The sequence below is a fragment of the Antennarius striatus genome, chromosome 13 (assembly GCF_040054535.1).
Source record: "Antennarius striatus isolate MH-2024 chromosome 13, ASM4005453v1, whole genome shotgun sequence".
In the NCBI taxonomy this organism is placed as follows: domain Eukaryota; kingdom Metazoa; phylum Chordata; class Actinopteri; order Lophiiformes; family Antennariidae; genus Antennarius; species Antennarius striatus.
This window is the reverse complement of record NC_090788.1, coordinates 9,423,654-9,435,584: the sequence shown is the minus strand read 5'-3', so window position 1 is coordinate 9,435,584 and position 11,931 is coordinate 9,423,654. Positions and strand designations below refer to the sequence as shown.

At 38.7% G+C, this 11,931-nt stretch overlaps 2 protein-coding genes across 2 annotated transcripts; one reads left to right on the top strand and one right to left on the bottom strand.

Moving 5' to 3' along the window:
• Window positions 1–565: 565 nt before the first annotated feature.
• thy1 (Thy-1 cell surface antigen) lies at window positions 566–1,817 on the bottom strand. Its single transcript, XM_068330348.1, has 4 exons — window positions 1,803–1,817; window positions 1,233–1,276; window positions 784–1,107; window positions 566–672 (listed from the first exon to the last, which is right to left on the bottom strand). The coding sequence occupies exons 2-4, from the start codon at window positions 1,267–1,269 to the stop codon at window positions 566–568; spliced, it is 468 nt and encodes a 155-aa protein (XP_068186449.1). The 5' UTR covers window positions 1,270–1,276; window positions 1,803–1,817.
• A 2,275-nt stretch (window positions 1,818–4,092) lies between these two features.
• Window positions 4,093–7,629, top strand: si:ch211-215c18.3 (uncharacterized). Its single transcript, XM_068331791.1, has 4 exons — window positions 4,093–4,228; window positions 4,570–4,685; window positions 5,736–6,083; window positions 6,168–7,629. Exons 2-4 carry the CDS (start codon window positions 4,622–4,624, stop codon window positions 6,272–6,274), a joined length of 519 nt encoding a protein of 172 aa, XP_068187892.1. The 5' UTR covers window positions 4,093–4,228; window positions 4,570–4,621; the 3' UTR covers window positions 6,275–7,629.
• Window positions 7,630–11,931: the final 4,302 nt, after the last annotated feature.

The window sequence follows — 11,931 nt, the reverse complement described above, 5'->3', positions numbered from 1 at the left end:
AGCCAAGAGAAAACATGAGGAACAATTACATTTGGGCATAACACTTTCTGCAGAGTAAAATACAGAATAATGTTGCGCTGGAATGCAGCACAAAATTTCAATCAGGAAATGATTTAGAAAAAGCAGCTTCCATTCCTCCTTACAAACTCCCCTCAACCCTTCCCAACTTGTTATTCAAACTTGAGGCTTAAAGCTTATCAGATTTGACTATATTGATTAAAACTGCTAAATTTATAGAACGTATTATTGCAGAGTGTAGACTTTAAGTTTGAAGGATTAAGACACATTCATGCATTATACTCAATGCTCTGACAGGCAAGCCTGTGAGAAGTCTAAGTAATACAATACATTCTGTTGCATAGTATAAAGTATATGTACTAGTACTGTATTTGCTTAGTATTCGGTGCACAATGAGTAAACAAAGGTTGTGACATACCAGATACTGTATATACTGTACGGACATTCAGTTCAACTCATCGCACTTTGTGCATACACACAACTTCAGGAGTGTCCAAGAGATGATTATGGGTGCAGTGTTAATTTATGCAGCACTTTGGCACCTTGTTCACAGCCAGTGAATTTCCAGCAGCATGGGAAGTGTCATCAAGGTCAGCAGTAGGCCACTGCAGCTTTGTAACAGGACACTCCAAGTGGAGCAGGGGAGGAGGAGTTCTGCAATAAGAAAATAATGCAGGTTCAGAAGAAGGAGCATTTGGTTTGGCAGTCTGTTTCTGTGATATAAGAGGAACGGCATAGCACTGGTAATGAGCATAAGTAACTTACTTTTCTCAACCACAGAGGTTTTGGATGCTATGACTGAATTGGCAAATTTGATGTTGCAGGTAAAGTTGGACTTTCCATTAGGCAGGTTTTTGAACAGCAGACGACAGACGTTGCCGGGGAAAATGCGGACTTTGGCGCGTTTCCTGTATGGGGCATGCTGCTCCTCGTCGGGGTCAGTTGTGTCAAACAGTCTTTCACCATTTGTATACTTGCAAAATGGTTCTGGTGACTCAGGGGGGACCGCATACTTGCAATCCATCCTAAGGTGGTGCTCATCTATTGAGCAGTAGTTCAACTGAATCAACTTCTGGGCTGACGCAAAGCCTGTGTTGGGTGTAAAAGAAAACATGAGGTATTTACTATTTTAAGTTATGACAGATTAAAAAACACATTTGTAAAGACAGGAAAAACATGCAAAATATAAAATATTTTCTGCATGAATATCTTACCAAACAATAAAATTGTGACAGGGATGAACATTGTCATAAATTTCCTGGAAAAAAAAAAAGAATTAGAAAGAGTCAATTATTACTGCTTCTACTGATTAGCAATACGAAATAGCAACTTTGTTTTAGTTGTATGTCTTGAGATACAAATCAAATAAAGTTAACAGAGATGTGAAGAGCAGGGTGTGATTGCTGCGATATTAATACCATACTTGCACAACTTGAACCTGCAGATGTTACTGTAGAAAAGCCACTGTGCCATAATACCGTAACATCTGCATACAGGACAGCTTCACTTTTTACATTGCAAAAACATGAGTGGCAAACTTCACATTAATTCATTTCCAGACAATATGATTATTTGACTATTCAGATTCATTGTGTAAGAAAACATATGAAGCAGCTAAGCTGAGCTGATGCAAATTTATTCTCACCTTCAAGTTTATGGTTTACTACTGACTTGGTTCAGCCAAATACTTTATGCAGACTAAAAGACAAGTATTTCATATAACACAATACAATATTTTAGCATAGCTCAGATCCAACAAAGCACAGTATATGAATCGTTCTCACCTTGTCTGATGCAGTTTGAGCATACCTCAGTGCTCTGCAGTGTGATGCCAGGGGTAGATACAGTAGAGGTCGGCTTATAGAAAAAACAGAGGAGAGAGGGAGGGAGGGAGACACAGTGCGAGGGAAGTGGGAGAGAGAAATACGGAGAAAATGCTGCTCCATTGGGCTTTGGGGACATTTCACAGTATTATACGGATTTTTATTGATTTTTGTCTCTGTTTTACCAGAGAAGCACATGTCAATAAGCAAACCTCTGGCCACACATTGAAAAATTGAATTCAGGCAGCACAACAAGACAAGAAATGGAAATTATTTCACAAGGGTTTGATGGACAGAAGTTGTACAACATGTCCTCATTCCATGTGCAAATATGTGTCAGCAGTTTCTCTTCAACTTTTACCAACATAAATTAAGATGTTAATATAAAATGCAGATAATCCAACTAATTTACTGACAGCTATAGTGCATTTGTGAACAAATCATAAACAAAAATGTGAGAAGAACGGTATTCAAGCCAAAACATTTCTTAGCATATCAAAATATTAGTGACTTTATGTGGAGGTAATCCTTGTCAATGCTATAATATTTCATTCCTCATCTGTTTTCTGTCATGAATAACAAACCATGGAACAATGAACAGTTATCACAAATAAAAACCCAGCAAAGTGCTATAAGAGACAGCAGAGATTATTATCAAAATTCCTAGACCATTGGAAACACACAATAACAAATCAAATAAAAATGGTAGCCTTGTAAAATGATGTAACATTGGTTTATGTCACCTAAAAATAGATCACTGCTTCACTGCATCTCCTCACTACTTCTTGTCACTGCATTCTATCAAACTTATCATATTCATCGTCTCACTGCTTTCTCTCACTGTATTCACTTTCCCTTCTTATTGTATAGTCTAACTGTATCCAGTCTGCTGTCGCATTTCATTCTCTTACTATATCCTCTCAATCCTTTCATTGTATCCTCTCACTGTATCCAATCCATCCTTTCACTGCACCCTCTATCTGTATTCTTTCTGTCTTCTTATTAAATTTTCTCACTATATCCTCTCAATCTTTTCATAGCTTCACATTCATAAATCATCTCTTTGCATCTTCTCATCATATCCTTTCTATCATCTCACTTTTTTTTCTTTATCCTCTCTGCCATCTCATGTGTTCTCTCATTCTATCCTCTGGCTGTTTCTTCTTACTGTTCCATCTGTATCCACTACTTTGTCCTCAGTATCCTTTCACTGCATTCCCTCACTGTATCGTCTGTATCATCTTCATCCTGCTCATCAATTTTATCAAGGTCCTTCTAAGGCAGGTGCTGAACAGCTGCCATACTGAATCAGTCTCTTCAAACATGGGCAGGATTTTTGCAGAGCTTTACAAAAAGTGCAGACCACAGACGACAGTCCAAACATCTGATGTTCTGTTGTAATTAATTTAATACACTGTTTCCTCCTCTCTCCTGACTATATCAAAAACAGACAAAGCAGGTATTTCGATACCAACTATGTTTCCTAAATGTTGCTTTTAACTCACTGCATATGTGACAATCCTAAACGACAAACTACACCATGAAACATATTAGCACTATAATTAATTGAATCACTTTTATGCTATTTTAACTTTGTTTTTAATTTCCTACTGTAAAAGAAAATGTGTTTTGTCGTAGCTGAAACTTGCTACTGTTTAGAGAATTTGCTTTCTGTTTACTATTTGGAATGCTGTTAAGAATACATACACTTGTTCATAAAAATAACACATGAATGCATTTGGGTTGTGAAAATGTCATCGTTGGTTTTTGTTTTTTTGCACTGCAAAACTGCAATACTGTACTGTATAAAACATTCCCATAAATATGTTTCTTTAGTACACTAGATGTCACCATAACCACTGCTGCTGTATTTGTGGAAACGTTTCCAGATTTCGTCCTGCAGAGGGAACTCTCCTTCAGCGCTAATACATATATGACAGCTCCCCAAAACAAGTATGGGTAATGGCAGGAATAAGAAAAAAACAATTAAATGGTTAATTTCCAATCCCAAATCTTTTAATTTAGCCCACATAAATCATACATCTAATATAGAGCCATTCGCCCAACCCTGATCACACCTAAACGTCTAAATATATTTTCTAGTTAATAGAATGGAATAAAAATTAATTTTCTTTTAAAAAAAAGATGCAGCATCAGCTTTGGGGAAAGCGCCATGATGATATATATTTACTGTCGTGATTACAGCCGGTGTGACTCGCACACACGTGTTCGCACATCCTCAGTCCAAAGTCAGCGCGGCTGGTCCAGCTCTGCAGAGCCAGCCATCGGATTGTCACAAGCGCAGCTCAACCAACGTGACTGGGACCAAATATTAAGCAGAAACGGCTATCTCACCTACAAAAAAATTTTTTTAAAATCTTTCTCAGGTAATTTCGGTAAATCTATAATTTTTCTGCATGTCTGCATGTTACCACAGCTAGGCCAAATGCACGCACTCGCCTCTAGACGCGGGCATCTCTGTAAAACTGCAGTGCTAAAACTGCATGGGCGTAGTCTTGTCTGCAGTTGGCTTGCGGGAGAAATTGTATTTAGGGCTACGGGCACTGCGCCGTAGCCCTGAATACCTGGACAAATTAATTCATAGTAAACGGTGCATTTAATCGTGTCATGTTCTCTATATACACGATGAGGATCTCTGCTTTCTGCTTTAATCACTGATGCCATCTTGGAGATGTCTCCAACTCTCTCATGTCCCATGTTAACTCAGGTCGTGCTGTGAAGGTTACCTACCTTGCGGGACAGATACCACAGTAATCGCCATGGAGCTGCACCTATTCACGTGTCTTCTCTTTGGCAGGATTATGACAACGCATGAAATTCATAGTATGTTCTCTTATGTTCTCTTTTTATCAATCCTCAAATTGGTATATATCTGTTGGACGGACTGCAAAATAATTTGACCGTGATTTGAGGTTGTTGCAAACATACTTTTTTGTGCTGCATACCCTACTCAAAGTTTGAGTAGGTCAATAAATCTGACTTGTTTTTAAGATTTCGAATCAATCACAGTCCATAAAAAAAGGGAAGAAAAAAATCCAGTAATGGTGCAGCAAAGTTGTAATGACACAGTTAGGGTCACACTTTTTCTCAGCACTGGAAAATGAGGTGGAATGAAGAAATTCTACGAAATGAATTATATTTGCTTTAACCACAACATTTTTGTCAATGATCAGAAAGAAAACATTTAATAAGGAAACTTACATAAACAACATAAACATATATAAAGATGTAAATGAAATATGAAATGCTATAATTAAGACACAAAACTAATGTGGAGCCAGAATGTTCCTACAGACAAAGCGAAAGCTGGCCTTCAAAGTGACCTTTTCACTATTTTTGATGGAGCTAAAAGGAAGATGCAACACAGCCTGATTGGCCTGACACGCTAGATCAATTTGTACCAGGTTAATTTCTTTTAATGGACTGGACTTGGATCTAAATTAGGCCTAATAAACTTCACTTTCATTGCAACCCTATACTTACAAAGGACATGCTGAAAACTAAATTTATTCTGTTTTTTTATATTAATATTAAAAATATGCCAATTTTAGACTCATGCACACAAGATATGGATACTGTTTTTCATGTGTATGATGGTTCAGCTGATCAAGCACAGCTTCAGGCAGAATTTGGAATCTGGGAAAGCAATCTTAATTTGATTGTTACTAATTTAACTTGTAGTAAATCAAGAGTGGTAAACTTTATATTTTCATTCACATACTTCCAGCTGTGGATCTCATTTTTTAAGACATTATGCTTCTCTGAGGTGATAAGAATAACTTATTCACATCAGATCAGTTCTAGTAACAGTGTTTGTTGCAGTTTTTTTCACAAGAATTCCACATGATTAATTAAAACAAATCTGTTTTTCAGTGAGCTCCCTGTCTATGTTTCTATTCACCCCACGTGGACCTCAAATGTTTCCGTGTTTAACTTACCTGGAGCGAAACGTCAGGGTGGACTGTGAGTTTCCAGTCACAGACGATGTCTCCAGCCGCTACTGTGAGTATTGGCAGGACAGCCGAATGGTGGGCAGCACCGTCCCCAACAGAGTCACCTGGGTATCCATGGACGACCGCAGGAGGAGCAATGTCAGCTTGGTCACTCCCACTCTATGCCGCCTCACCTGGGCCCCGCTAGCTGATGAGAAGCCTTTCACTTGTACCTGCAGGGTTTATCAGGGTCCCAGCTGGAAGGAGAACAGCATGGCTGTCCACTACCGTGAGTAGAGCTCACCTCTGGACATTAACTGAAATAATATCTCATTTAATATCAGATTTTTATTTGGTTGATTTTTATTTTCAGGGCTTCTTCCAATCTGCTCCGCAATCAGTGTAATGTTCAAATCAACCCCATGGCTATTGTCACTGATGATGTCACTTCCTGTTGCTGTGGGTCTTCTGAGTCCGTGAACTCTCATATTCACATGGTAATTACACTGTGGCCCTTTCTTATGTGACATGTGACTCATTCTGGACTGATGGTAGATGGTTGACTCAGATGATTTTATATTCATTTATTTCCCTTTTTATAGTGGCACAGTGAAAACCTTTCAAAATGTATTGCCCGATTTCTCTTTGAAAATGTACCTTTGAAGTGTTAAAGGTTTCATTCCAAAGAACTTTCTCTCCTACATCTTCAAGACCCTTGTTTCACAAGCCCATTAAAAGGAGAACATAACCATAATGATCTCAAATGCAAAATATTGCAAACAAATAAAACAAAATTTATTTTCTATTTTCAACAGTAATATAAAGAGCAGATTACAAACATGTGCAGTATGTATAGAACATAATGGGTTATATTGATCAGGTCTCCCTGATAAAAAAGATCAACTACAAGCTAAATAACCTTTTTTTTTAACTACCAATAAGACTTTCATGTCATTGTTTGTTTTTTAAGAACAGATGCTTATTTATAATGCACTTTATTGCTGTTCCGGACATAATGGGACATAGTTCATGGTTCCGATATCAGTTAAACATAGAGACCCTTTACCTCTAATAAGCAATATATAAATTAAAAATGGAACATGAGGATTCCTTCAACCCTTTTTTTTTCTATTTTTAATTTGGGTTACACTGCATTACATCTCATTCGCTAAACTACATACATTCTATGATGACTAACTGGGTATTCAGGTTGGTGATGGGGATATTAAGAATTAATACTGAATAACAATGCTTGCTGATGTTAATCTCTGATACCTTCATTATTCCTAAATAGAACAGAATCAAATAAAATCTGATTAATGATATGGTCGAGTCAGAGGGTTCAGCTCTGGACACTCGTTGTCAGGGCGACAATGTGGCTGCATGAGTAACTGTTTGTTCTGCAGCTCAAGTGATGGACAGCTGAGATGGTGGAAGCAGAATGGAATCACACTATAAATATTCAGTGTAGTAGTTCTGGTGCATTTCAATTAACCATTGCTGCTCTATTGTGTAACAACACTTATCTTAATGTATACACATATATTGTGAGCAGCATGTATGCACATAAAAACATGTATCTGATGTTTACTCCATTTTATGACGTATGATTTCAGTGGACATGTTTAACAACACATTAAAGCCTTTGTATCCTGTGTTGCTTACTTAATGCAATGCTGTTTACTTAATTACATGAAATGCTATTTTTACTTCAGTGTCATATTTCAATATAGTGTCCACTATGCATTGTGGTTATCTGCCATCAATTCACGCCTCAGTATGTATTTGCAAAGTCATACTTGTAATTAAAAAAATAAATATTTTTAAAAACCTGAAATTGGCTTGTTTCCCCCTTTTTTTCTTAACCTAGCTCTAAAGGTGTACTGACAGCTATAGCAAACTACAAACACTGATACTAATAAATGGTGATGAACAAAGTCTCTCTTGAGATTTTCTGCTGCTTTCAAATAAATCAGTCAGTCATCTTCAGATTACCACCGCTATATCCGCCGCAGCGGGTCACGGGGAGCCAGAGCCTATCTCGGCGGCATAGGATGTGAGGCTGGGGACACTCCGGGCATGATACCAGTGCACCGCAGAGCCACACAAAGACATACTGTACAACCATGCACACACACATTCCTACGGGCAATTTGGGTTGGCCAATCAACCTGAAGTGCATGCTTTTGGAGGTGGGAGGAAGCCGGAGAACCCAGAGAGAACCAACGCAGACAGGGGGAGAACATGCCAACTCCGCACAGAGCGGGACTTGAACATGGGTCTGCCGTGTTATGAGGCGGCAGCGCTAACCACTGCGCCACCGTGCCGTCGCTTTAAAATCATATATAAGTAAATATATAACAAGCTATTTTGAGGCCGATAGAGGTAAAATTCTCAACGTTTATGTCCAGTGTCATCAAATCTTCAGTTGTGCTGGTGCTTCCTACTTTTGTCCTACAGAGGGAGCTCTTATTAAACTTCTCCATTTGACAGCACATTCAAACCACAGTGTATAGCAGAGTAGTTTTGGGAATGAAGTTGATCTCTCTATGCTTTAGTAGCCATAGCAATCAGTTGCACAGTACAAACCTACTGCCACCTATGTATTAATTCTTATTAATTCAAATATGAATGGGATTTTTAAAATGGGCTCCGCGGTGCACTGGCGTCATGCCCGGAGTAACCCCCGCCTCACGCCCTATGCCGCCGAGATAGGCTCCGGCTTCCCGTGACCCGCTGCGGCGGATATAGCAGTGGTAATCTGAAGATGACTGACTGACTTTTAAAATGGACATCAGAATGGTCCTTCTATGATAATAGTTGTTGAATGAACATTAGCAAACATTATGGACCAGAAAACAATAGGGGGGCTTGGCGTGAAGATGTTAGTTTAATTATTTGTAATGTACTGGCCTTCAGATCATGAATCAGATTATTCTCTAAAAGGTTTTGTCAGGATAAAGAGGAAATTCTTCATCATGTGTTGTCTGGAAAGAAGAAGAAAAACAAACAAAAATGTGTCAACAATGAAAAACATGAGAATGATTTAATCACACCTGACGTTAGCGACGATGATCAGTGTCATCCTGAGGAAGAACTGATAAATGACCCTTTAAGAATAGTGAGATGAAGTCGTTAGTGAAGATCAATTGTTGATCTAGCATCTTAAATCATTTGCTATAACACCATCAATGAATCCTTGCATGACTCTCCTATTTTTATCTAAAAAGTAAGAGGAAGCAATCATTTGATTTCTCGTGAAGGCATGTGTTGTTCAGATAATGACACGCTAACTGTTAATGGGGCGGCAGTATCTCAGTCCACTAAGTCTTGGGCTGGGGACCGGACAATTGCCGGTTCAAAACCCATGTGGACCAAAACCATTTGAAATGTGAACTGGCAATGGAGCAAGGCACCATCCTCCCACAAGTTGCTCAGTGGGCACACCACGAAGGAGCTGCCCGCTGCTCTATCTCCTATAGTTTGCATACTTTCAGGCCACTTGTGTGTGTGTATTACAGGCTGTACACACACATACTGTATACACGTGTATAACAACTAGAGTGGAAAACTAATTTGCCCTACAGTGATCAATAAGCTCAATTCTACTTCTTCTTGTAACTGTTCCCTGTCATCCTTCTCAATGTGGTATTCCACGATAATTGTTGAGAATTTTCTACAGCTTCTAAAAGGGAACGTTATGAACTCTGAGAAAAGAACCCAGAGGAACAAGTTTTCAAGTAAAATCTGACTATTTAAATTGCATTATTCCATTGATGCTATGATGAATATGATTTCCTGATTCCACTTCAAAACTCATGTCATGTGTCTGATCAGCTGCTCTCATACTAACCTCATCATGAATTATCCCTGGTCAATCTTGCAGTTCTCCCTCTGAGAGTCATGGAAATGGATCACAGGTCTGCTGCTGGGTGTGCATGTCGTCCATTATATTATCACAGCTCATGTGGCCCAAATCACCTAATTTCCTAGTTTTGTGCCTGGAGCACACAGATAAATTAGCCAATGTCCCTGTTCGCTGAGCAGCCCCTCCAGGCCATCACTCCCCTGAGGGAGAAATAATCACCAAAATTTCCCAAAACGCACAAGCATGGCAGGAATGATATCAACCAGCAAGCATTCATAATCCACTCTGTGCCAATATTAGTTGAAGTTTTGTTACTTTTTCTATGCATCCATTAGAAGCATCAACTAGAAGTGGCAGCTGAGATGGATGCCTTTGTACCACATCTGCGCCATGATCTAATAATTTCTAATTGTAACAGGCTGCAAATCTTTCATAGTGTTAAATGAATTAAGTTGTATCCAAGTTATAATTAAGTGAACCTCATTGATGAATACTAATTGGGAACCTTGATCATAAATAAATCAATGAATGAATAAATCAGCTAAAATAAATTTGGAAAAAAGACTTTTCTTTCTAAAATAGATACCACTATGCTAGCATGAAAAATCAGAAGGGAAAATGCTCATTGGGTTTTATTCAAAATCCACCAGCACCCCTAAAGCTTATTAAAGTCTTTTCCGTTCCATGAATGAACAGAAAAGTAAAAATGAAAGGATAATTTGTAGTTTCAAATGAGCCAGTAGTTTATCTCTAAATCTCTGGATGGAGGCTGTGTCTCAATTCAGCGACTGCAGCTTTTAAAAGTTGTAATTGAAAACTGAATGAATCACAGCACTGAGGAAAGGCTCAGTCCAAAGCTTCCTACAAATACCAAGGATCCGCTTGGGAAACATGTTTGACCACCATATCACCAGAATTCACTTTTCTAACAGTGATAATTGGCTCAGTGGTAGAGCGGACGTCTTCCAACCAGACATCGTCCAGACTTCAGCGGTTCAATTCCAGCTCCCGCCAGACATCCGACATCGGAGTGTGAGCTGACTATGGGAGGTGTCAGCTTACCTACCGGCCACTGCCGAGGCGCCCTTGAGCAAGGCGCCTTCCCCTTACAAGTTGCTTTGTTGGGGCACTAGCTGAAGTGGCTGCCCTCCACTCTTCCCCCCATGTACTGTTGTGCTGTGATTACTAACTGCATGCTCACAGGCCCGTTGTGTGTTTCAGGGGCCTGCACAAATACTGTATATCCTGCATGTAACACAAAAATCATATAAAAGAGTGAAAATAGTAATTTTACCGTTAAGTTCATCTTCTTCTTCTTCTTCTAAAGCAAGTAGAACATAACCAGCCAAATGTCGCCATTTCCTTTTCTATCTTCCTTTATGCTATGATAATTGTCGCCTGGCTCCAATTTTATATTTAACAGGTATGAGAAAATTTTGAATTACTTTCATCAGAAAATGTTTCAGATGGCAATACAGAAGTTTGCCTCATGACATGTGTGCACAATTGACTGCTGGGACCGCCTCATACAGCCAATATATCAACTGAACTGTAATTAGCTGTAATTTAGCTAAAAAGGGATGCACCAGCTGTGTGTATGTGGAAGGGTTTCTGGACTGATCTCAGTAAACAGAAATTAGTCTTCTATGGTACAGCCCCTCCGGTCTCCCTCCTTTTTTTGTCTCTGTTTATGTAGCAGATTCATAAAGCCCTAGGCATGAACCAACCTGTCTTTCTGAGCTGCTCTCCTGATGCTGAATGCTTCTCATTGTCTGGTTATTTGTTTATGACGAAGGCTGTTAAAAATAGCTATTAAGAGAATATGTTGGAGTAAGAGAGATGAATCAAAATAAAACTGCAACTTACCAATAATGACATATACAGACTTCCTTGTCTTTCAGACAAGTTCCTTTGAGTACTGAAACTGATTCTGCACATGGATCTAATTAGATAATCTGATCTGATCACATACTGAAGAACTCCAATGGACTGAAATCATAAAAATTGTTGAATAATTCAACTGAGAATTGATATCATTATGTAATATAAATGTATAAGTGATTCTTACACAGCAAATATTATCCCTGCAAGGACAAACACACAAGCTGTCGCTGTTATGTAGCCTTACTTCAAACAGGAAATGAAGCTGTCATGTCAGGTTAACCACATTTAACAGAAATGTGTCAATATAGGTTTAGACAAGAATTATTTTCTGTGCTTTTTTGGCATTTTTATCAGTGTGCTTAAATATCTCCTACCCTCAGAAAGC

Coding starts and splice junctions, on each gene's coding strand:
- thy1 (XM_068330348.1), bottom strand. CDS start 1,269: ATGACAATGTTCATCCCTGTCACAATTTTATTGTTTG. Junction 1,108..1,232: donor TGTCACAATTTTATTGTTTG/GTAAGATATTCA, acceptor CACCCAACACAG/GCTTTGCGTCAGCCCAGAAG. Junction 673..783: donor AACCTCTGTGGTTGAGAAAA/GTAAGTTACTTA, acceptor TTCTTATTGCAG/AACTCCTCCTCCCCTGCTCC.
- si:ch211-215c18.3 (XM_068331791.1), top strand. CDS start 4,622: ATGGAGCTGCACCTATTCACGTGTCTTCTCTTTGGCAGGATTATGACA. Junction 4,686..5,735: donor GACAACGCATGAAATTCATA/GTATGTTCTCTT, acceptor TCTGTTTTTCAG/TGAGCTCCCTGTCTATGTTT. Junction 6,084..6,167: donor CAGCATGGCTGTCCACTACC/GTGAGTAGAGCT, acceptor TTTTATTTTCAG/GGCTTCTTCCAATCTGCTCC.